The following is a 25352-nucleotide window of genomic DNA, read 5'->3' as shown; positions in this document are numbered from 1 at the left end:
TTGACTTTTTTCATACAAATACAATTTAAAGATGTCGTGTTCTTTGTATTATTGTATAAAATCTATGTAGTAATTCTCTCCCTATATGGCTATACATATTATCTGAAATACAGATTATTGCGTTGATTTTCAACACAATTTCAGTAGTATAATTTTACGATTAATATGACATATGTGCTTCAGGCAAAAGAAACAACCCCTTTTGAGATGGAAAGCCATCGCATGCTTAATCATTAATTGTCTTTGTTCAAAAGTTGTTTCAAGTAATCATCTTGGCTTAACCCTCACTCGAAATCATTAATTGTAAACTAAATTGTACTAGTAGTTAAAATGAAATTCTAATTTGTATTTCTAAACCATTTTGTTTGACAAGTCGACAATGTTTACAATATTCCAATAATCCAATTTACAAAGAACATAAATATACAATCTTATAGTAGTAGTATGATTTAAGGTTGCAATATTATTAATCTTCATATCTACTTGGTAACTTGGGTGAATAATGCCAACAAGGAAATACCACACAAAATATGTCATTACAATACCAATTCAAATACACATTTATGACTATACATTTGAGCTGTTTTCTGCTTCAGTAAAAAACTGCATTCAAATCGCTCAATACTCTACACAGGCTTCAAATTCACTAACATCTCCAAAATTTGCAATCAAGAATCAATATAATATATTTGCTTGGTTTCTAAGGTTTGTTACCCGGTGTAGAAACCACATCAGTTACTGCTGCTGTCATCTGTTGATGACTCAGAAGCTGTGTCGTCGAGTGTCGAGTTTGAGCTCGAGTCCACAAGGCTTCCGGTTTCGGTGTCTGAAGCTCCACAAGCTCGGTCTTCAACAGGTTGTTTCAAGGTCCAATGCATTATACTTGCTGTCAATGTCAGCATCATCTTTATATTTACCTAATTTATGCACACAACAATGATAAGTAATTGAGAAACTGTGGATTGAGCTCGTGTAGGAGAAACGAAGATTACCTCAATTATATCTTCAGGGAGCAAAAATATGGAACATCCAAGTTTCCTTGCAATGCTAATGATATAGGTTGCATTCATTTTCTTCTCCTCCTCTATAAAATTCATAGTTTATGAGCTTACATAAGATTCAGTTGTATGCAAGAGAAATGAAGACTTGAGCACAAAAAAATATAGTTGCTTGATATTCTCTTAAAACAGGAGAGTCAAAATGAGCATAATGCACGCGCTTTGTTAGAACCTATATCATTTGACACACTCCTTGTCTTGTTTGGTATAGATAAATTGTCAAGAATTCGTGCTTTGACAAAATGCTTTGCTTGATGCTTGCTATAAGCATGAAAGACGAGATGGAAAGAAGTATCGCAAGTTCAGGTAGAAGTAAACTTACCATTCGATCCTTTTGTGACAAGGCTCCAATTGACAGATCTCGGTCGCACAGCACTAAGAAGCTCGAGGAAGAAAATTCCATCAGACAATTTCTTATCCTGCAGTTTGATATTGCAGATACTTTCAGGAATCACAACAAAGATACTAGGTGCTAAAATTGGCCAGCGTATACAAGTTAAGGTAAAGCTGCTACGTAAATACTGCTATTATACTTTGTTACCTCAGCCACACCAAATAAGTAGCTTGTACTTGAACTAGTTATACACATCGTGATCAATCTCGTTATTACCAAATGAACTATAGAATGTTTAATATCAATCTTGCCATAATTAAGATTCCAACAGCCCTATATTATGTAAAGTTTTGAATGTTACAGTGACTTCAGGATTCAGCAAAGCTTAAGAATTGCAAGTTCTAATGCAGGTAGCCAATTTGAAAAGAAAGATACTTGTACAAAATCTAGCAATAAAATTTGAGCATCACCTAAAGAAACATGAGCAATTGACTATGCTTGTTCAGTCTTCAAGTAATACTAGCGTGAAAGTGAGAATTAGCTAAAGATAATGGAATAGTAAATTTTATGGATGCTAGCTGATTAATACCTTGAAATTGTCCATGCGGCTTTGGCTCCCTGAGTTTCTGACCTTGCTGTTAGCCCACTCCAAAATGTCGGCATCAGTAATTTCTTTCCCATGAGAATGGGATCTTAAATGCTTCAATAGTTGAAGCATGTTAAATCGCATCAGCTGCCATAGATATGCTGAAAGTAAAGTTAAAACACATTAGTTAACATGCATAAAATCAATATCTTATTTCCTTGAACTCATCAGCTGCACTCCACAGTGATTTACCTTTGCAATGACTATGACTAATGAGCAATAACCTATAGAAGGGGGAATCATTAAGAACATTCAACATACCTAGTATCAATTTCTTATTTCCTTGAACAATATCGTTTCCAGCAACATTAACAAGGGAAAACTTCAACTGCTTCCCAATTTTGACAACTTGGTTGCAATTTTCTACTTTCCTGAATGGCATTTTTATTGGTGGCTTAGAAGTGATTTTCCAATTAACAATCCCTGGAGACACCTTGTCAAGTGTCTCTAAGAGTAACCATCTGCACACAACAAAATTATAGCATAGTTATTCTTTAATGTATTTATACTTCAAAATGTTTTAGTTAGATGAACAAATTGCAGATTTAACCAGACTTATGAATCTTGTAAAAAGAAAGGTAAAATTTAACTAATTACAGTCTTTACTTCACATTTATAAACCATGAGGCAGAAATGTCAGTAGCTTTACTTACCCATTTCTGAGATCTTCAAAGACATTATCAATATATGAAGAATTTCCCAGACTATTAAGCCAAAAACGAAATACTCTCTCTTCTCTGGAGGTTTGTGCATCATCAGGTAGAGTTTCAAGAAAAGATATCTGTTTTGTTTGGGTTGAGAGTCCATTCCTTCATATGAAATTAACAATAACTGTAAGCAAAAGGGGAAATGAGGAAAATAAAAAATACTCTATATATATCAGAAAAGCTGGCAAAAGTTTATTTTCATTGGAGCTAATTTTGAGTACACACAGAAAGTTGACGTTGGAAGCTGACATTAAAGCATATTTCTGAAGTTACAGGTTTCAAGGTCAAGGGACACGCAGTAAAAAGAGAAGGAATAAGTTATTTAAAAGATGTATACAAGTTATAGGTGTATCAGATTTGCAATTAGCCATAACTCAACTGATTTTAGACCTCATGCAAACTTTAGATATTTATCTATATAGAGAACAGAGCCTAACTTGGTGTTAGTAGAAACAGAAGAAGGCATTATGTAATTCTTGGCTGCAAACTATTTTTCCATCAAACATACTTTGTTGCATACATATTCAAAAGAAAATTTACTCATTAATGGCTAGGGGAAAACATGTATAGGTCAAAGTTAAATTTGCCTGTGTCTCTCACCTATGCTGGAAGATGTGTGCCACAAATGCAAGATTGAGATTTGGAGAACCTTCCACAATATCTTTAGCTGTTAAGTATCTTTTGCAACCCATCTTATCAGCATGCTCAAGAACCAACTTAGCTCTTTCCAGAGGATCTTTAACTTTCAGTGTAGAAGGATTACTGTGTTCTGGAGCCAGAACATTCAACAGATGAGCGTAAGCCTCTGCATCCTACATGAATCATGACGGAATTCATGCCTTAAATATACCATACTTGAGATAGAACAGGAAAAAACCACAAATGTACATATACTGAACTTTATTTCAGTTTTTTTCAGGATCGAGAAGTATTTAAACAAGCAGTAAGATAATTCTAAGCAGTCACAGCACCTCAATATTAACAATATACTTCTTATTTCTTAACATGTTTCTTCTCAAGCTTCAATTAAAAGAAAATGCATTTGAGTTCTGGCGGCGCTTGAAAACACCATGGATGTGCTCCAAATTAGGATAAAAAGATAAATAAAAAAAAACAAATAAACGTGCATTGTTATTAGCAGTACAACAATTATATGAACTAAAACAGGCTGAGCAGCTATTGGAGGGTTGATGAGATTCATGAGAAGGAACATATGTGCAATACGAAAGAACAATAAATGCTGGAAATTTAAGTGTTTTTACATCCATTTACCTTCACATCAGATGAAAAATTTGTAACTGTTTTTGTGTATCCTCCCTTTTTTAACTGAAAATTCATCCACCTGAGCAGGATCTTCTCTGGTGGTAAGTTCATCAGCTCCTCCACATCCTATGTTATCAAGAAATATCATAAAAGTTCACATATGTGAAAAGACATATTGTTTAGTTGAAAGCGCAAGTGAGTACCGTGCTGTCACCAACAAGCTCCACTAATTGTGGTGTCTTTTTTAAGTTGAGGTCAGCCAACAGTTGTATCTAGATCAACACATGAACTTGGATGTCAAGTTCCAGCATATGAAATATTGTGGCGGGATTATAAAAACCTTTCTTTAGGTCTAACATTTGAAAGATCAAACGGCAACCACTTCAAATTCTAGGATATGAATGATAAATAATGTTGTTAAGCATGCCAGTATCCTTACCTTGATAATCTGAGATATGACCCCAAGAACAAGGTGCCTCTGCAATTTAGACACAAAGCAAGGGTAAATATATAAGCCTGTGATTCTAGACATAGAGAAATTCATTATTAATAACCACAACTGTAATCTTTGAATGAAAGCACAATTATCTACTGCAGAACTTAAGAACTGAACAACTTCATTTAATTCTATGTCTTAAGAACCAAGACCAACTTTAACTATCTACTAACCTTGAGATATATAACAAACTATACAAAAATAAATAAGCAAAGCATACACAGCTTTAATCTCAGGTTCTGCAAATTGGTACAGAGCAGCATATGCATAAAGAAACAGAACTATCCATATGCTGAACAATCTTATAACCAAAAAGAGATACAACAAAAGAGAACTGAATCGGGAAACTGTCAGAATGGTATTATCCTAGAAAGTGAACATACCCTTCCTTCAATAAAGTCTTGAGTCCCTATATTGACAACAGTACATCCAATTGCCTTGGCAGAGTTAAGGCATAGGGTATGATTCTCATTCCTCTCCCATGGGTTGAGCACCCTCTTTGTATTAATAGCCCGCTCATCAATTGTTCCAGGTACAGCAACATTTATAAGCTTGCTGCATCCAAGAGACACTTCTCTGTTATTAAGTATTCAGAGAAACACTCAGCATACAAGAGTAGATGAAGACAAAATATAATCATCACCAGATAAGAACTCCATCCTTGGCAATCTCAAATAGATCATTTGTTGCAGCATCTAAAGGAAGGTACTTTTTCAAGAATTCATCTTCTCCTAGATAGTTATTGATGTGAGCAACATATGATGCCTTCTCAGGCTCGCTTATGGTATGAAGCAATGTTGAGGTAGGAGACTTCAAAAATGCAGATGCATTTTTGGCACCAATTCCCCTCTTTTCAGTGGCAAGAGTTTGAAGTTTAAGATAAACCTGTAGCAGGATAAACCAAATGACGCCCAGCGAATAGAAAAATGCTGTAGAAGATATAAACAAATCAAACAAACAAGAAGCAAGTTTTATCAGCTAAAAAGGGCAATAACAACAGAACAGAGCTGGGAACAACTTGTTGAGCAAAAAGAAGGAGAAAATTTCCATGATATGCCTTATTGCAGGAAAGACTTTTTACTGAAGATGAGAACCATCCTTGTTGAAATCGAAAACCCAAAAGTTCCCAGGAAAATGGATTCATCTGATAAAGTGACAATGACATGCTGCAAAAACATGATCATGATCATAATTACAAACTCACGCAAAAAGAGTTATTTGGCCGGCCCATTGATGGAGATTAAATCTTGGGACAAATCCGACCTCAAAGTAGATTGCCACTTATGTTGCTGAGGGGAAAGTCGAGCACAGCAGAACACGAAAAAATAGACGAGATAATGCATACTGATCAAAGATTTCAGCACACAAATCTCTGGGAAACAAGTATAGTCTGTTCAAATGCAAAATTGCCAGTGATTGATAGAGTCGGCAATTCAAGCAACATTTATTAGAGAAGAAACCATTGTCAATATCTCGGCATTGAGGATAAACATTTCCTTGAAGCTCCATAAGCTCACAAGAACACGGAATCACTGCTTTCGATATCTATGTTTTTTAAAACACTTAGACAGAACAGAGGAAGGATACGATTCTTATAATCTGTTAATTAATTTTGAAATCAATGCCAAACAACCCTTACTCCATTCACAAACACTGTTCGATCAAAATCCAAAAGAACGCAGAAAAAAAAACGCAAATCCGAAACATTTTTACCCTCAAAAAGAGCTCAAAATCAACATCAACGTCCAGATTCTGATACGAATCCTGAAGAAACGCAGCTCTCTCATTCTCCGTCAGTGTCTCTCCGACGTGCTTCAGCCTGGACATTTTCTCCGGCAGCTCCGCCAGCTTCAAGCCTCCATCGCTCTCCCTCCTCATCGCCATGAACTGCAGGAAACCGCACTCATCACAACCGGAAACGAAATAGCAAAAGCTTCCGAAAACAATGAAATCAACACTTACCGATGATTTCAAGCTGCGGAGCTCCACCTGAGTGAACTGGTTCTGGAGCCATGGATCCGAAACCAGCACTCCTACATAACCAGCCATGAATCGCCGACGATCTCTGCAGCTAAATGCGATGATAGATTTGAGGGGGAAATTGAAAAACAATCGGATAAATTTAGGAGGAAAAGAATATTTTGAGTGAGATGAGATGAGACGAGAGAGAACTGTCTGTTAGCTGAGTTTATTTTTCGAATTTTTGGAGATTTCAAATTTTGACGGAATTACCCCTCAGCTGCTGTGTGCTTTATTCGATTGTACGTTGAGCAGTGATAAATTAAAGTAATAATAAATATGAGAAATAGTACAATTGTTTATTTCGGGAAAGGGGTGTTTGACTGTTTGTAATTAACGGTCACTGATTTAGTTATGGGGTTGATTATGATATTTTTAATGTATTACTTACTACTTTCATTCACGGATTAATAAGCCAATTTTAGGTACGAGTTTAAGTAGTAGTATCTGTTTAAACGGTAAAGGGTGAAATGAAAATCCCACTATAATTTATAATTAATTAATTTAATCGAATGACCTCCAAATAGTACAGGGACAAATCCCATAATAAATTGACTATTCTCATAATAATAACTATCACGTGGATGTGGGTGAATTTATGGGTGATTGCCATTTGATAAAGTGATAATTATTTGTGTGTGGGTCTTTACTTTGTATTGCAATTTATGTTTAGAAAAGATACAATTCTATAAAAACGTTACTCATCATTCCTTTAAAAGTAAGTTTAATGAGATGCTATAGCAGTTTTAAACAAAAAATATTTGATGTATTGAGAGTGAAAACTTATAAGTATGATTAAAAATATATTGAGAGTCAATAAAATTGTGAGGTACTATGTGAAGGTAAATAGGTTGATATATTGAGAAAAATATAATAGTACTCCTACTAATTTTTTGTGGTATTGAAAGGTACTAAATAAGTTCAATTGTTGATGACAGACTATAAATTTGATTTTGTTGGATTAATCGACTTTATAGTTTATACATGTAATAATGGAGTGCTCATTTCAGTTGGAAGAAGAAGGCAGAGTTCGGTAAGCTCGGCTTACCGAGCTGGAACTAGCCTGGAACTAGCCGAGAAGAAGAAGGCAGAAGAAGGAAGCTCGGCTTTGAGCCTGGAACTAGCCGAGAAGGAAGAGTTCGGTTGTGAGCCGAGAAGGAAGAGTTCGGTCTTGAGCCGAGGAAGGAGTTCGGTCTTGAGCCGAGGAAGGAGTTCGGTCTTGAACCGAGAAGGAAGAAGCAACCTAGCCGAACTAGCCGTTGGAGCAGCAGTTAGTTAGCTGAGATGTAGCGGTTATTCTTCTTGCTTTCTTGATTCTTCTTGTAGTTAGTTAGTAGCAGTTGCTACTTGTTTGTAGAGCTTTAAATAGCTCACCGTGTATGTAGTTTAGAGTAGAGTTTAATCAATAAAGAGTTTTCCAGTTTCTCTCCAAGATTATCATCTTCAATACTCAAAGTGTGAGTGTGTGTGTTTCTGCATTGTGTGATCTCATACAACAGTGAGTGTGTGTGTGATCTTCTTGAGTGTGTGAAAGCCTTGTGTGCGTAAATCCCAACAAGTGGCGCCGTCTGTGGGAAGGGATATTGAAGCTGATTTGCAGAGGATCAAACGGTTTCAGAGATGGCAGCAAGGCTTGATGCAGAAAAGTTCACAGGCAAGAATGATTATGGCCTGTGGAAGATGAAGATGAAGGCGGTTTTAATTCAACAAGGCTTGGCGGCAGTTCTTGCAAAACCAGAGGAGAAAGGAAAGGCTCCAGTGCTTGATGATAAAGTTCAGGCAAAGATGGAGGAGATGCAGCTCAAGGCACATTCTGCAGTGATTCTGTGCCTTGGAGATAAGGTCTTGAGGGAAGTTCAAGAAGCCAAGACTGCGGTGGAGATCTTGGACAAGTTAGATGAAGTTTACTTGGCCAAATCCTTGGCTAACCGGCTGTATCTCAAGAAGAGGCTGTATGCCTATAGTTTTTCTGGAGATAGGTCCATCATTGAGCAGCTAGAGGAGTTCAACAAGATCATTGATGACCTGGGATCTGTTGATGTCAAGATTTCAGATGAGGATAAGGCCATTCTCACATTGAATGTCTTGCCTAGCTCGTATGACCAGCTAAGTGATGCAATTATCTATGGAAGAGATAAACCTATCACCTATGCAGAAGTCTATTCAGCCTTGATGGCCAAAGAACTCCAGAAGACAGCCAACAGAGGCTCTGCAAGCTCCAATGTTCAAGCTGCAGAGGCCTTGAATGTGAAGAAGTTCAAGAAGCAGAACTTCAAGAAGAAGTTTGAGGGCTCTAAACCCTCAAGTTCTGATGCTCAGAAGGAAACCAGAGCTTGCTATTGGTGCAAGAAACCTGGACATTTGAAGAAAGATTGTCATGCATGGAAGAGAAAGATAGCCTCTGAGGGACACAACCAATCTGATTGTGTGGAGAGTGCTGATCCCCCGGCTCAACTCATGAATATTAGTGACAGTGGGGTCAGTCATAGGTGGATTATGGACTCAGGGTGCAGCTTCCATATGTGCCCAAATAGGAGCTGGTTTCATGACCTTCAAGAAGCAGCCGGCACTGTGGTGCTGGGTAATAATCACATTTGTCAGATCAGAGGAATAGGGAAGGTAAAGCTAAGCCTACAAGATGGCTCTATAAAGATCCTAACTGGGGTGAGGTATATTCCAGAAGTGAAGATGAATCTCATCTCATTGGGAATGCTGGAGCAGAAAGGGTTCACCATATTGATGAGTCAAGGAAAATTGTTTGTTAAATCTGGAGATGCAGTGATGATGGAGGCTGACAGAGAGCATATTCTCTATTATCTGAAGGCTAAGGCTGTTGATGGAGAAAGCAATGCAGTGTCAGATGATTCCATAATGCTATGGCACAAGAGATTGGGCCACCCAGCTGAAGGAAGCTTGAAAGAACTCATCAAGAAGGGTCTGATCTCTGGAGATTTCAACAAGATGAACCCCTGTGAGCAGTGTATACTTGGAAAGGCTAAGAAGGCACCCTATCCTACAGGTATTCACTCTTCTACAGCCCCTTTAGACTACATACATAGTGATCTTTGGGGGCCTTCACCGGTGTGTTCAATTGGTGGAGGAAAGTATTATCTAGCTATCATTGATGACTATACAAGGAAGTTGTGGGTATATATTCTTAAAGAAAAATCTGAAACACTCACAAAGTTCAAGATATGGTGTAAGGAGGTTGAGCTAGAGAAGGGTAGAAGTGTTAAATGCTTAAGAACAGACAATGGCCTAGAGTTCTTGTCTGCAGAGTTTAATCAATAAAGAGTTTTCCAGTTTCTCTCCAAGATTATCATCTTCAATACTCAAAGTGTGAGTGTGTGTGTTTCTGCATTGTGTGATCTCATACAACAGTGAGTGTGTGTGTGATCTTCTTGAGTGTGTGAAAGCCTTGTGTGCGTAAATCCCAACAGCCTATATGCACTAATGGTGTGAGTGTGTGAAAGCCTTGTGTGAGTGTGTGAAGAGGCATAGGACTGTTCCTGGTAATCCTCAGCAAAATGGTGTTGTGGAGAGGATGAATAGGACAATCCTAGAGAGGGTGAGGTGCCTGCTTCTTGGTTCTGGTTTGAGCAGCAGGTTCTGGGGTGAGGCTGTGTATACAGCAGCCTATCTCATCAATAAATGCCCATCTACTGCCCTGAAATCTGAAACTCCTGATTACATGTGGTATGGAGCTCATAGTGACTACTCAAAGTACAAGGTGTTTGGGTGTGTGGCCTATGCTCATGCTAGGCAAAGCAAGCTTGAAGCTAGGGCTCTGAAATGTATTATGTTGGGGTATCAGAGGGGTGTTAAGGGGTATAGGCTCTGGTGTATTGAGCCCGGTAAGCAGAAGGTCTTGGTGAGTAGGGATGTGGTGTTCTTGGAGGATCAGATGCCATACCTAAAAGATAAGCTGGACTCCAGTGAAGATGAGGGTGATTTCTTCAAGGTGGAGCCTGTGGGGGTTGGCCTAGGAGCAGGTGGAGTTACTGACTCAGGGAGTGAGTCTGATTCAGATAAAGAAGAGGCTCCAACTCAGGGCAACCAGGCTGGTGAGTCTATATCAGACTCTATCAGAGACTATCAGCTTGCAAGGGACAGAGTTAGAAGAGAAACAAGGCCACCAACAAAGTTCTCTGATGTTGTGTATTATGCTCTGTGTGCAGCTGAAAGTATTGATGGCGCAGATCCACTCACATATAAAGAAGCTATGCAGAGTAAAGATAGAGAAAGATGGATTGAAGCCATGAATGAGGAAATAGAGTCTTTACTCAAAAACAAAACATGGATTTTGGTGGACAAATCCAAGCTGAGTACAGATGGTAAGGAAAGGAGGCTGGTAAGCTGTAAGTGGTTGTTTAAAAGTGAGATTGAAAAGGGGAGAGTGAAGGTGATTAAGATTAACACCTTGCACAATCCGGCTGACATGCTAACAAAGTCTCTAGGTAGAGACAAGTTTGATCATTGCAAGAAATTGATCAATGTTTGTGCAAGAACTGAGATGAGCCCTCAGGTGGAGAATTGTAATAATGGAGTGCTCATTTCAGTTGGAAGAAGAAGGCAGAGTTCGGTAAGCTCGGCTTACCGAGCTGGAACTAGCCTGGAACTAGCCGAGAAGAAGAAGGCAGAAGAAGGAAGCTCGGCTTTGAGCTGGAACTAGCCGAGAAGGAAGAGTTCGGTTGTGAGCCGAGAAGGAAGAGTTCGGTCTTGAGCCGAGGAAGGAGTTCGGTCTTGAGCCGAGGAAGGAGTTCGGTCTTGAACCGAGAAGGAAGAAGCAACCTAGCCGAACTAGCCGTTGGAGCAGCAGTTAGTTAGCTGAGATGTAGCGGTTATTCTTCTTGCTTTCTTGATTCTTCTTGTAGTTAGTTAGTAGCAGTTGCTACTTGTTTGTAGAGCTTTAAATAGCTCACCGTGTATGTAGTTTAGAGTAGAGTTTAATCAATAAAGAGTTTTCCAGTTTCTCTCCAAGATTATCATCTTCAATACTCAAAGTGTGAGTGTGTGTGTTTCTGCATTGTGTGATCTCATACAACAGTGAGTGTGTGTGTGATCTTCTTGAGTGTGTGAAAGCCTTGTGTGCGTAAATCCCAACAATACATATACAGGTACATTAATGTGATTAAAGAAAAAAATTGAGTAATACAGTATTAGAAAATAAAGTAAGTATATTGCATTAATCAATTTCTTTATATGATTGCTTGCTGATAGAGAAATTGTCGAAACTTCACTGCCTTCGTCTGTTATACATAAAGTCATAAACATGTCATAAAATATATCAGAGTGAAGATAAATTAACAAAAAATGTATATACATTTCCTTCAAATTTAATTAGAATAAGACTAAAATGATTTCGAATTGATAGCATCATTAATTATATACATCTATGACTAATTTGACCCTATTTACAATAATAGGAGAAAAATTATATTATCACAAGTTTTCTTTATTTATATTATTTTAAAAAATATGTAATTAATTTTATTCTTGAAAATATCCATGTTTATTAAAAGATTCACAATAAAAATTTAGATAGAATACTTATTCATACGTAGTATTTTAATGGAATAGATTTTTTATTCATTTTATTTGAATTGTCACAATGATACGAAGATAAATAAATTATTCCTTTTTCTACAAAGTAAAATTGGGCAAAATACTCTTTTAATTCAAATTTCTCTCGTATTATACCATATATATTTTTAAAACTATTGATATATATATTTTTAAATTTCTAACTTTTATTTTTGCAAGTATTTTAGTGCATATTGGTAGATATTTCAAAAGAGAACAAATTTTGTTTGAAAAAAAAATCATTTAAACTTCTTTAATATATTTCTTTCTAATAATTTTTTTTCCTTTATAAATATTATTTTTCTAGTATATAATATTTATGTACTTTATATAGTATAAAATGAAACTGTTATGTGATGATATTATTTGAAAATTTTATATACTAATTAAGAAACTATTATTGTTAAATGATATTATGTGATGTATGACATTACTATAATTTATTATTAAAAATATAATATGGGTAAGATGATGAGAGATTGTTTGAATCAGTATATATAATTCAATCTTCTAATGTATAGCTTGTGCTGCACAAATTGTTAAGATTATGAAAAGTTGAAATTATATGATAAATCACTATGATTTCAACATTTCACTGAAATATTTTAGTATAAATTTCATAAATATTTTCGTATTGCATTAAATAATATTATTATAGGGATGATTCGATGATAGCAACCTATGACATAACATGTGACATATCATTTAATTCTATGATTACCAGATAAATTGATATAGTAAAGTATATAATAAACTCCTATAATTTTTAAATTATATTATAAAATTATTATGTGATTAGCATGATAGAGGTAATTCGATTATTGAAGATTGTCACACTCAGCGGCCCCATATGCTCGTGATACATTCTTCAAGTGTAATTAATAATATATTCAAAATATATAGTACTAGATAATTAAATCTCAATTAATGTACTTTTGACCGTAGTACCAAATGATAATATATTGACCTTTCATTGCATATTTCTTCATGTAATTTTAAAATCATAAGCTTCAAATATATCCAAATCACGCATATTAAACAAGTTGAAGAAAGTGAAATAAAATACTATGTACATACGTGATCCAAATTAAAAAATACTCCGTATGTAATAAAATTTTGGAATAAAAAGATAATTTAAATAAACTTATGAAAATAAGTTTATAAGAATTATTATTTTATAATCTCAAAACGTTAAGTATTGAAGGAAAGTGGAAATATTGGAGTAATATACTATAAAAAATTAATCTTCAAATAATATTATAATAGTACTATATTATTATATTCTTTTTAAAATTAATTTTTATTTAATCGTTATTAATTTAATTATCAATATTTTCACTGTTTTCTTTTCTTTTAATTTATTTTCGTATTTTTTTGTTAAAACTATATAAAACTTGATGTAAAATATTTGTTTAAATTCTTAAAATTAAATATTTTTATTAAAAATTTAAGCATTTTCTTTTTTATGTTTGGTTTAATGTATTATAGTCCATTCCTTAATTGACATGGGGTTTATAATGTAAAATTAAAGTATAATTAAAATAAGTAACTACCTTAATCATTGCAAATGATAAAAAAAATGACAAATATACCCAACATTATACATACAATTTTTATTAATTTATCACTACTCAATATATTAATGGTAAATTATTATGATTACTTAACATTTGTACACGAGGAATAAAAACACAACTAAAACTAGTATGCAATTGATTAGTTCCAATCAGTAAAGAAGTTTTTTACTCACTGATTGATGGTCTTAACGAAAGTAAGCGGTTTTCTGAAAAAAAGGAGGAATAATTATTTGTGGGACTTTTAAATGATTATATCTGTATTAAAATAATTTTATGTGTTTATTAAGGGGCCATAAATTCCATTATTTTAATGTCTAAATGATGTTTAAAGCATGTACTTAATCTTTTGTTACTGCTGTAAATAATTAGGGTTGATTCACAGCCAACATAATCAACACAACGTCGTGGCCACTCATTTTTTTTTTCATATTTGAAAAAAAGAAAAAGAATGATGGTTACTCATTTATTTGGAGAAAACTTGATTGAGAAACATTTTATAAATTAGTAGTACTTGTTTGGGAGGACCCTAAGAAGTCCAAATGAGATGACTATTTTTGTCGCAACCAAGTATTTGAATGTCATTTCCCAAATTCAAACCCCACCATCCGAAAATATGGCTTCCTTTTCTCAAAAGTTTGAATTGTTAACCGACCCACCTAAATCAACATTATTTATATTAAATTGATATGATGTAAAACATACAAGTTTTTATGTACAAGATTTTTCAAACCATCCGTTATATATTTTACAAAATAATAAAAAAAGAAATGAAGTTTGAATTCGCAGCAACTGTGGGATCATGTCAAGAGTAGGATCGAATTGTCTTATAAAACAAGATTTTCACAATTTATTAATAAAAACAGTAGCAAGCTTACCAAAAACAATTTATTTCAAAGCTCAATCATACACTCTCTTAATCATATTTAATGACTAACCAAGCATGTGCTCTCTCTTTTATTCTTTATCTGCTACACCATGTGCTACACCTTTTGCTCCAACAAGAGCAAAGAAGCTGACCCCTAACAGATTGAAGCATCAGATCTTCCCCAAACACAACATACAATAAGGAGAATACAAACACGAGACGAAACACGAAAGCATTACAAGAAACTGGTACGGCCCTTCGCCCGGTGGTGTAAACGGGGCGAGCTCTTTCAACCAAAGTGCTCCCACAAACCATGTTTGGAGTGGCCCACAACCCCCAACACATGAATCATTAGAAGGGTCTTTATGAAGTGTGGATCAACAGTAGGTCCAACAGCACACATGGCTCTTGCCACAATTTGCAATTTCAGTCATCATTGCTATTTGATACTGATTCAATACAACTCAACAAGCATTCCAATCCTAAATCAACTTTATCATTGCAAGATTATGCATCAACACAAAATCTTCCAGCAGCTCATCACCCTTTAATATACTCCATTTCTTTCACCATCCTAAAATATTAAAACACCAGAGAGATGTATATAGATCAGATTACAACGACAACTCCAAGCTATAGTGAGGCTTTCAACTTGTTTTAACGTAGTTCTATCAGTTTTACCAAGAGCATGTTAGAAATTTAATTTTAAGAGATATATCTCTTTATCTTATTCCGAGCAGCAACGAAAAAGGCATAATATGTATAAAGAGACAGATAGAAAGTGTGCAGTGCATTGGCCAAAATAGCCGAAAGTGGCCAACTTCCCATGTGTCAAGAGTGGACCTCACCCTCGGTAACTGTCAGTGGCGGCTACAGAAAAAAATGATACCTATGCTCTTTCTCAGTGTGGCCATATTCAGTTGCCTTAGGATTACTACATCAACAGAAATTCTCATTGTTATGAAGACTATCAAGGGTCGATTTAGTAAAACATCCTATTGTTTTCAGCAAGGCGGATTCAGCTAAGGTAATTGATTTTCTTAGGATGGCAATTTGTGGCATTTGCTGGTGAATAAGGATGATCTATGTACATGGAAAATGGCACCTCCCTTGTATATTAGAAACTTGTGATGAGGAGGAACCAGCTTGCAGAACTGGTCTGCTGTGGAGGGAACTAGAATGCATTTTCTTCAAGAATTTGCAGTGTATTCTGATGAGCCTGTGTTGACATCAAGAGTTGAAAAGTTCAGCATCCGCCCTATGAAATATAGACTGCAGAATTTCAAGAGGATGTCTGATATCATTAATGTTGTTATGTGATATATTACCATGAAGAGCTTTTTCTAGCTTAGAGAGGTGAAGAACTAGATGTTTTTTCATCTGTCATCCTAAACTTTGTGAATTCTCTCCCTCAGATGCAAATCATTTCTTGTTTTCCAAGTTCTACACCCCATCATATAAATAACTGGAGAAATACTAGTTACCTATTAGTTATAGAAATAGCATGCAAGTTGATCAGCACACTTTAAGATAAATAAATGCAAGAATGCTGTGCATGATTCTTTTCTCTATGCTCAGTTTTTGTTTTTTTTTTGTGTGTGAGAGAGCGCGAGATCCATTCTAGATGTTGTGCTGTGATTCCAGAAGTATATCCTTTATATATGCCACCCAATACCTGACTTTCTAGTGAATTAGATATTAGGTGAATCGAAACACATCTTTTGTATATTCCAATGCTAGCCTGGAGATCTTAAACTGATGCACCGCCTAGCTCACGAGGTTCATATAAGCAGATTCAGTCTATAGAACAGAGTAGCTGACCCTTCCTGATACTCCAGAAGGCCTTTCATTCTTCTTTTATCGTGTCACGTACCTGGCCATAGTTAGTGAGAATAATGCCATACTATTAGGTAAAGATTAACTGAAAAATATGGACCTCTGATTCAGGTAGTGTAGAGAGACCACAATTATATCTTTCATCTAGTATTCTGCGGCCCATCATGTTCCTGGCTTCTTCTCTGATCGAAACAAGCCTTGTAAGTAGCTTTCGATCAGGGATGACAGGACGGGATTCCATTGTGTGCACAAGCATAATGATTAATGAACGAGGACGAAATTATGAGTATTCCTTAAAGCTATCTTCAATAATGCCCACTCTCAAAACTGCAAGAAACACTAAGTTTTGAAAGGGAGAGAAGTTCAATGGACGGATTCCCTGGACTCGGTACCGGTTCTCTCTCCGAGCATGTTGAATTTCAGCATACCAAGGCAAATTAATCACTAATATCAAGGTACTACAACAAGCTTTACGGGATAGTATTGACGATTAGGAATATTACTTGAAGTTATGATGCCAATTATGATTATAAACAAAGTACTACTTACCATTCTATAATCTATAATCGTAAAAGCACAAGTATTGAGCAGCATCATAGAAGTGACTTCCATGCTCTCTAGTGTTTACTTTAGTCTGAAAAATAACAGGAATGTTCATATCTCATACTCCTAGTATGTTTGAGGTGGAAGTCTAGCTTCTGAGGAAAATTGATTGTTTTGAATTAGAAATATGAATGGATGGAAATGGAACTCCGGCATAGCCATGCTTGAAGAACCACAAATTGCTCCTCTCTCTCTCTCTCTCTCTCTCTCTCTCTCTCTCTCTCTCTCCTCTGTAAAAAATGCATTTATATACGTAAATAGAAATAAAAATAATACATTTCATAAACCCTCTTTAATTCTTAAACCTCGCCACAAACCCAACCAAACATAGCATTAGCATAGAAGCGAAAATCAAAGAACCGCTGCGCTAAAGCGCCTTCCTTAATTAATCCCAGAAAAAAAAGGAGAAATTCCAACTAACCGTCGAAGATGTACTTCAGATTTCGACGGCTGCACCGTGTTTCCCAAGTTTTTCCGAGGATTTATCCCGGTAAAGAATCAACTCATTCTCTCCATTTTATGTTGTAAAAAAGAGTATTTTGCTTTTGAATACTTGGTATTTGCGATTCATTTCTTGCTTCCCGTTTTAATTTTTCTACTTTAAAGGTGCCTTGTACCAGTCCTCTGCCACGGGCATCAATGTTTTAACCGACGGCGGTGGCGCTGCAGCTTGGTTATGCGAGGGGTTTGGTTTAGCTGGCCTTCGTGGGCAGAGGTTAGGAATTCTTCGAGAATTTCTTTCTGTTTAATGCGAAACTGACTCTAGCTCGATTTTCATTCCTCAAATGTTTATTATCCTAACTTATCGGTGACACTGACAGCCATTTTCAGGTATTCAACTCGATCAAGGAGGAAAGATAAGGCGGTCTCCAAGGACAATGCTTTGTCCTTTATTCGGTCTTTGCTTCATCAGCCTAGAGGTGAGAAGACTTCTTATTTCTGGAAACATCAATGCACGCAATAAGAATGAATACACTGAATGTGATGAGATACGATGGCATTTTTCTCATTACATACTTATAGAGATAGCTACCACTCTTCTGAACATTTTCTATATAATTAATCACTTCATCTCAATAGCTTTTAATTTGACACCCACTTTTGGTGAGGTAAATGACTTCTAATTTTATTTTTCACCTGTTTGATGCACATCTAATCATGTTTGGAGTCGGAGGAAAATAATGACAAACTTCTCATAGATGGAATCTGTTGAACAGAAGAGAGGAAATAGTATAATAGTCTGAATCCTTGTTAGTGGATACTGTTTTCAGTTAGCTGTTCTTTAAAGGTTTGAAAATAAGCCTAGGTATTGAATGATTCTGAATTGTCTATGCTTAAGGGAAAGGTCAGTGTTTCTGAAGAAATAGAGAGTTGACACTTGGAAGTCTTTGAATGGTATGAGATCTTTAAAGAAGGTTCAGAAGTCTTTTCTGACCTTCCAAATAGCCTTGCAAAAGACAGAGCAAATTCATCTTTGAGTAACATGCATATTGCTACAATGAATTGGTGAACCCCATAAACTATTGTATCAGTTGATGAGACTGTTCATCTAGCATGAAATGGGAGTTGGTTATCTGATAAATTTCTGTCAGTTTGTCTTGTATCAGTTGGTGAGACTGTTCATCTAGCATGAAATGGGAGTTGGTTATCTGATAAATTTCTGTCAGTTTGTCTAGGATTAGTTGAGCAGGAATTTAGGCTAAGCTTGAAACTGTGTAAGAAGTGGCTACTGGCTAGATAAAATTTTGGGAATTTCTGAAAACCAGGTTACCATGTACCTGTTGATCTTATTTATGTCCATAAGCATCAACATTCGTAGTCAGGCACTGAGGGTGAAATCAGATGAGTAGAATATAGCTTTGTACACATTGTAACTGAGAATTTTGGGAAGTCCTTTAGTGTGTTGTTTGCCAGGTGAAAGACAACAAAATGCAGCAGTGGCATCATATGATAAAAAAGCTCTGCTCAGATGTTTGATTCATTTTGTTTCCCAACTGTCTGCATAATTCTGTCTATTTTATCAAGATGCTCAACTTACTATTATAGTTAGTATGTAGTAAGAGACAATTATAAGAGACTTATGCTGACCATCAAGGCTTTTTTCTAAAGAAATTGAAAGGATGCATACTGGTTCAAAATGTTGGGAGATGCATTTTGATGTTAGATTCATCTAGAGTATTTTCTCCCTTTGGATCACTACCCCCCTTTTCAGAAAACTGTTGGGTGGCAACTGTACCAAAGAAACTTGAGATTTCCATGTCTTTAAAGATTTAAAAAACGACCAATCTCTGACATTGTTGAAAGAAATATCTAAATTCCAAATGTCTGTATGTTTCTTTTTGGTTTGTTTTGTTATGGCATCATTCTACGAGTTGAACCACCTGTTTTTTTAGTGTTGATATCCTGTTATTCTCAAGATATTACCATACTATTATCTATCTATAGCAATATTTGGTTTACTGCTACTCCCTTTCTGAATCTGTGAAATAGAGTGTAACACTGATTATTACAGGACCTTCTCACTTCTGGTTGAACACGGCTCCTGGAAGGGAAAATATGATTAAGGGAGATGGGGTTTTCCTAGTTGTTGTTGTTCGATATAATGGAGGATCATTTGAGGCTAATCAAAATACTACCAAAATGATTGAAAAGGCAAAATCACTTCAGCAGAGGTATAATGCATTGGCAAATTAGTGTCCTTAAAACAATTGGTATGTGTAGAACAATTGGGGTTTTATTACCGGCTCATATGATGTTGCAGATATCCTCACCTTCAAGTTATTGCTTTGCAACTCTGTCCATCAGTATGTCTGGATGATATTTCTTCACATCTTCGGACAATCACCAAGGATTACATTACTTTTCCTATCTTGTTGTCGAACAAGAATATTCCTGAGGTTTGTCACTTATTGGAACCTGATATGGTTAAATTGATAGCAAGGTTGTGTAACTCACATTTATCTACTGAAAATACTTAAATTTACATGTAAGCTGTGTGTTAATATAGTTATTGTGGTGGATGATTTTTTATTTTGACAAGCAGAATTTGTTTTGGCTGCTCTATAAAGTTGAGAAAAGTATTACATGGAGTACTATTCCAATTGATTCTTGCATTATCACAGGTCATTGCAGTGAAGGCCACGTCTATCTAGACTATATAGTGATTAGAATCCTTCCCATCACCTTTTAGATCATGTGTTGGATTTTACTAAACTTTTCAACTATTTAAATGTTACATGTATTGAAATTCACATTTTCAATTCCCGCTAGCTACCTTGGATTTTTTAAGTGCACAATATGAAGTTTATTAGAAATTTTTGTTGAGCTCTACTGGGCTGGTTACAATTAATTGATAATTAGAAAAGTAACTCAACCTTATTTTTGTACTTTCAAGCGTGTTTCTTATGTGAACATTAGTGTAATGGGATGTTTATACTCAAAAGTTTTATGCTGCTCAACAATGTAAATATTTTTGATAGGTATGCGTTGTCTAAGCCAGTTAGTAGCCTGTTTACATTCCGAATTCCTTTTGTTTATTTCTTTAATTTTTCTGTTATAGGAGTCAAATGTCCCTTGCTTCTTATTGTCAAAAGGTTTTCAGAATCCAACAATGTACCCTGGAAAGGATGTGGATCTTATGGTTCTTCACAAAGGTACTCAAGCTTATCTTTTTTCCTTATATTTGAGAGAGCTAATTACTATCAATATGTTTACTTCATTTTCTTCTTGGTTTCAGGTTTCTTGCTGTAATTTTTAAAATTTTGTGATGCTCAATCATTTTCTGATGGGATTATAAGTGTTTGATAGTTAATTTCTCATTCTCTTGATTGCTGGCATATTCGCGGCTATTAATGATTTCAATGCTGAAATTAGCAAGGACACTAATGTCGTTGATGTGAAAAGCACTTGGAACAAGCCCATTGAAGTTTTTAAGGAACCAGATGTTTGTTCCGCTTCGCGGAACTTATTGTTTTCCTTCCCAGGTAGGTGCTTCTTGTACTTGGTATAGAGGTTACACTAGGTATATTTTATTGAGGCACCTCAAACTGTTCTTTTTCTGTTTTTGCAAAGACGTGATACAAGAACATTCTGGTGTGATTCAAATTAATCTTCATTCTTATTTTTGAAGCATGCATTTCAGCTGATGCGGGTGGCAATCGGCTATTCCTTTCTGATGTTAATCATCACAGGATTATTGTGCTCAACAGCAATGGAAATATTTTGGATGCGGTATGTAGTGGATTGCACATCTTAGTTTTAGGCTTTTTTTGTGTAAATAATCCAGTGTGCTATAAAGGGAATGCATAATGAAAATTTTTTATCCTCCCAGATTGGTTCTTCTCCTGGTTTTGAAGATGGAGAGTTTGAAATGGCAAAGTTGATGAGACCGGCAGCTTCTTTCTATGATTCTTCTAAAGATTGCCTATATTTTGTGGATTCTGAGGTAAACCTCTTATGCGTCTCTCAGTTACTTTTTGTTACAAAAATCATGATAGGCTAGGGATTTGATCTAGCAAACATATAATAGAGGGAATCACTTAGTGAAGAGAAGAAATGGATATGATTACATTACACAGTGTAGAGCTTCCTAGACAAGGTTCTCAGATTTGTGCATTTTAGTAATGTATATTCTGTTAAACCTGATTGCAATCAATTTCAATTTGATGAGACAAAGTTCAGCTAAGTAGCACAGGAAGGGCAGCTGCCTTTTATAGGTGAGAATGCAATTTGATTAATGAAGTATTAAGGGGCATTCTCAACAGTCAACACCTTAAGTGTAGCTTCAAGTCGTCAAGTGTTTCTTATTCATGGGCATTTCCTAATGGCCAAGGCTTTATGATGTTTAAAAAGCTTTCTGGCTTGTAGAGAGTAGAATAAAGAATAAACCAGGACAGAGGCAAATATTAATTGTGAGATTTTGTGACTGAGTATGAAATTTTAATTTATCGTAGAAATGATGAAATGCAGTTAGCACTCAATTCTGATCAGATTTATAGCAACAATTGACCTGACCCAGCTCTTGCTGGTTTACAGAGTTTAGTGACTTTCTTTTCAACTGGTCTTTTAAAAGGTCGTATTTTATAAAACAAGATTATTTGACGAATCCCGACAAACCAATATGATGGGGTCTAATAATGCATTAACTGCTACGAGAAACGTTTTGCAATTAAAATAAAGTAATAATCTTGTTGCATGGCCTAACTTCATTTATCCTTTTTTTCTTTTTAAGTGGCTAAGGTTTTATTCCTATGTTTTTTCCTCGTTCTTCTCATTTAATTGAGGTTTTGATATGTCGAATTCTGCAATAATCTCCAGCTTTCTCAATTGTTAGTCGAAAGGTTTTTATAAGCTTTGTTGTTTTGCTCTTTGTCACAAATTTTGTCTTCTCTAGTAATTTTTCAAAGTTTATGCCTGTATGTTGGGTTGATGAATTTTATCTTTTCACCAAAGAATCATGCCATCAGGAGGGCTGATATGGAAGCGAGGGTTGTGGAGACTGTTTTTCCAGTAAGTGGTGGTAGTCAGGAGAAGGGTTTGTGGGAGTGGATTGTAGATAAGATATGGAGTAAAAGGAGTATAAAGATGAAGTCGGAAGAGTATGATCCTGCATCACTCTTGTTCCCTTGGCTTCTTCTAAAGTCATCAGAAAATGATATCTTTGTACTCAATCAAAGGTAAATCACAACTCATATTTATTTCATCAGTCAATATCGATATCCTCTGTGGTAATATTTCAGAAATAACATTTCGGCAGAAAATGGCTTATATTAGTAAGTATATTCCCATTAGCTCGAAAGTGAACAACCAGTAGGATGGCTAGTAATAGAAGTATGACGACTTGTCCATTTTACTACTACTTTTTAATTAAAATTTCTCTTCTGCTAAATATTGTTAGGTAAAAAAATGGTCCTGGCTGATGAATGATGAGGATTTAGTGAACTCCAGTTGACGTGATTGTATACCTTCATTAACATGAAACTATCGATGCCAGTCTAATTCATCTTTCCATCACTTTTCTATGTAGCTTTGGAACTCTGTGGATTGTAGATTTGAAATCAGGGCTTATCAGAGATGTTATCGAAGGTATTGACCTTTTAACCTTTTATTATTCTTATTGACATGTTTACTATCCCTGCACCCCACTGACTTCTTACTGCCTCAAAGAATCTTCAAAAATTTTGGAGATTTGCGGGCAGATGATTCTTGAGAAATGTGAGCCACTGCGGCAGTTGCCTGTGCATTGGTTGAAGCAGCAAGTTGATACAAATTGTTCGCTGGAGGGAATCCAATATGGCGGTCTAATGTCATCAGTTGCCTCTTGTCAGGATGATGTGGTATTCTATGATGAAGGTACTGAGACTTGTTCTTGTTTTTATTTGTTTTATTAGAGGGAAAGATTTTGGAGGATAGATGCTCATAAGTTTATCACTGAAGTTGGCCAGAGAGTGGTTAAATTCAACGAAGGATCTGGATCAGGCACACCCTTGTCTTTGTCGAACTTTGTGAACCTTGGACTTCCTTATTGGCTCACATCGTCTATTGAGAAGATGTATTCTGTGTAAGTACGAATATTGGCAGAAAAATAGACATGCTTTCTACTTTCCTGGTGTTTAACTTACGGACTGTTGCAGAGATAGTCAATCCGAAGTAGACCTCGATCATTCAGAGTGTTTCCACCTGTTGCCAGGTATTTGTTCTTTATGGGTGCAAGTACAGTTTTTCAGTCAATTCAACAATAAAATTGTTGCTTATTCGGTTATTCCACTTGCATTCAATTCATCTTCTATCTAGCTTCGTCGATGTATGCATAGTGAGTTCTGAAACAATCTTTTGTTTTCTTAAATTATTCGATCTTTCCTTGGCATTTATTAACAGTTGCACTATGAACCTAACACTGGTCCGTTCATGCCTTCAAATATCTCAGGGAGAGTTGATATAGAGTTGATCGTTGATATTCCTGAATACGCTGATCTAATAGAGCAACCACAACAAGGATGCATATGGTGTCAGGCTAGAGGGGCAGCATCTGAAATCTCAGGGGCCGAGAGACAAACTGCGCCGTCACAGAAGGTATCAATTTCTGCTTGAGTTGTACGTGTCTTCATTTCTATAGTCAACCACGCATACCCTAGGCTTCTAGTTTTGAATTTCGAACTGCTTCAGGTGAGTGCGACACAAAAGTTTTATGATGACCTTGATAGCCTTATCTTTACAACACCTGTAGAAGGATCAACAACAGAAGCAGAAAGCCAGCCCTCTGACGAGGAGTTGCAAGAAGGTAGAGTCCGCATTGGTTGCACGATCAACACTAGTCCGGGAACAAGTGAGGTACACATCTTGTTCTTTTGTGCATTGTTCTTGAACACAAGGTTGGTGCTTGTATATCTTATCTGCCTCAGCTGTTGGTTTAGGCTGTTATCTACGCTGCACTTTACTTGAGGCTGAAGAAGAATTTGAATGCTCAAGGCGATAGCCAAGAGATCAAAGCAGCAAAGATAGCCGACATTTTGGAGCCCAAGAGGAAATCTAGAAGAGATATGCTCATTAAGCTCCTGATGATGTCAAAGAGAGAGTTGGAAGACGTCGTTTTTATGAGACCTCTTAACGTCAGGCTCAAGTTCAACTGCGACCTCCACCCTAAAGGAGAGCACTCGAAGGAAATAGTTGTAACCGATTCAACTGTGGAAGCTCGCATTACCCTTAAGTAACCGGATTTCAAGCTTATCGTCTCCTTTCTGAGGTGAGGGTGGTGGTGGTGAAGTCGTCACAAACTCAGAGGCTGCAGAGCTATACTGATTTCATCATCTTCTTCACCCTTGACTTAAATTATTTCTCACAATTATCTGGGTTTATTTGAATTCCCCAAAAAAATCATTTCAAGCTCGAACAAGCTCCGGTGATTTTGCGTATCAAGCATGCGATAATAAATAAATCAAACATAGGCTCGGTAATCTCCGACTCAGGTTTTCTCAGAATAAATTCCGTACAAAAATCTTGAAACAAGTGTCTATTATTGTATGGATCCGACCCGATAGTACATGTTTTGGAAACGTCCAGTGTCGGCTACTGAATGGCCTTAAGACGCCAATCCTCAGACTATGTAATATACTTTATCCTACTCTTACACCCAAATGCGAATCCGATTATAAGTGAGGTGTTTTGTGGGAAGGGAATCGAGTTCTTTCTCACTAAAGTCTTGAATTATTAACTTCTTTTGCAACTTTAATCTTCTTTACACTCTCTTTTATTCTCTTTTTGCAGATATGTTCACCATAAAAGTGTATGGTTTTTAACTTTATTCTATAGTTAGACAGCGCAGTTTGTTTCAGCTTCAATTCCAAGAATGATGGGAATCCGGATTGCC

The 25352-nt window shown here is 36.1% G+C and overlaps 2 protein-coding genes and 2 long non-coding RNA genes across 7 annotated transcripts; 2 read left to right on the top strand and 2 right to left on the bottom strand.

The window, feature by feature from the left end:
- Positions 1–517: 517 nt before the first annotated feature.
- Positions 518–6712, bottom strand: LOC121750691 (fimbrin-2-like). The gene is made up of 14 exons (XM_042145271.1): positions 6467–6712; positions 6218–6391; positions 5148–5389; positions 4888–5059; positions 4448–4486; positions 4212–4280; positions 4018–4134; positions 3346–3557; positions 2692–2847; positions 2300–2499; positions 1982–2139; positions 1381–1477; positions 993–1084; positions 518–917 (listed from the first exon to the last, which is right to left on the bottom strand). The coding sequence occupies exons 1-14, from the start codon at positions 6551–6553 to the stop codon at positions 732–734; spliced, it is 2001 nt and encodes a 666-aa protein (XP_042001205.1). The 5' UTR covers positions 6554–6712; the 3' UTR covers positions 518–731.
- Positions 1091–3327, top strand: LOC121750692. The gene is made up of 3 exons (XR_006039920.1): positions 1091–1364; positions 1497–1559; positions 3015–3327. It is a non-coding gene; the product is annotated as an uncharacterized LOC121750692 (long non-coding RNA).
- A 7842-nt stretch (positions 6713–14554) lies between the features above and the next one.
- Positions 14555–16623, bottom strand: LOC121751798. Its single transcript, XR_006040186.1, has 2 exons — positions 16485–16623; positions 14555–16421 (listed from the first exon to the last, which is right to left on the bottom strand). It is a non-coding gene; the product is annotated as an uncharacterized LOC121751798 (long non-coding RNA).
- An 83-nt stretch (positions 16624–16706) lies between these two features.
- Positions 16707–25192, top strand: LOC121751795. 4 transcript variants are annotated; one of them, XM_042146589.1, is made up of 18 exons: positions 16707–16839; positions 17428–17477; positions 17594–17702; positions 17809–17907; positions 19500–19659; positions 19749–19884; positions 20547–20640; positions 20865–20970; positions 21129–21217; positions 21318–21431; positions 22439–22662; positions 23013–23071; positions 23153–23338; positions 23423–23546; positions 23620–23675; positions 23913–24058; positions 24152–24316; positions 24400–25192. In XM_042146589.1, exons 6-18 carry the CDS (start codon positions 19802–19804, stop codon positions 24694–24696), a joined length of 1743 nt encoding a protein of 580 aa, XP_042002523.1. In that variant the 5' UTR covers positions 16707–16839; positions 17428–17477; positions 17594–17702; positions 17809–17907; positions 19500–19659; positions 19749–19801; the 3' UTR covers positions 24697–25192. The 4 variants fall into 4 exon arrangements, with proteins under 4 accessions (XP_042002523.1, XP_042002522.1, XP_042002521.1 ...); XM_042146588.1 differs by having other exon boundaries at positions 21117–21217; positions 23626–23675; XM_042146587.1 differs by having other exon boundaries at positions 21117–21217.
- The last annotated feature ends 160 nt before the right edge of the window (positions 25193–25352 follow it).

Source organism: Salvia splendens, chromosome 10, assembly GCF_004379255.2.
Source record: "Salvia splendens isolate huo1 chromosome 10, SspV2, whole genome shotgun sequence".
Classification (NCBI taxonomy): Eukaryota; Viridiplantae; Streptophyta; class Magnoliopsida; order Lamiales; family Lamiaceae; genus Salvia; species Salvia splendens.
The sequence above is the reverse complement of the archived record's forward strand: the minus strand, read 5'-3'. Positions and strand labels throughout refer to the sequence as shown.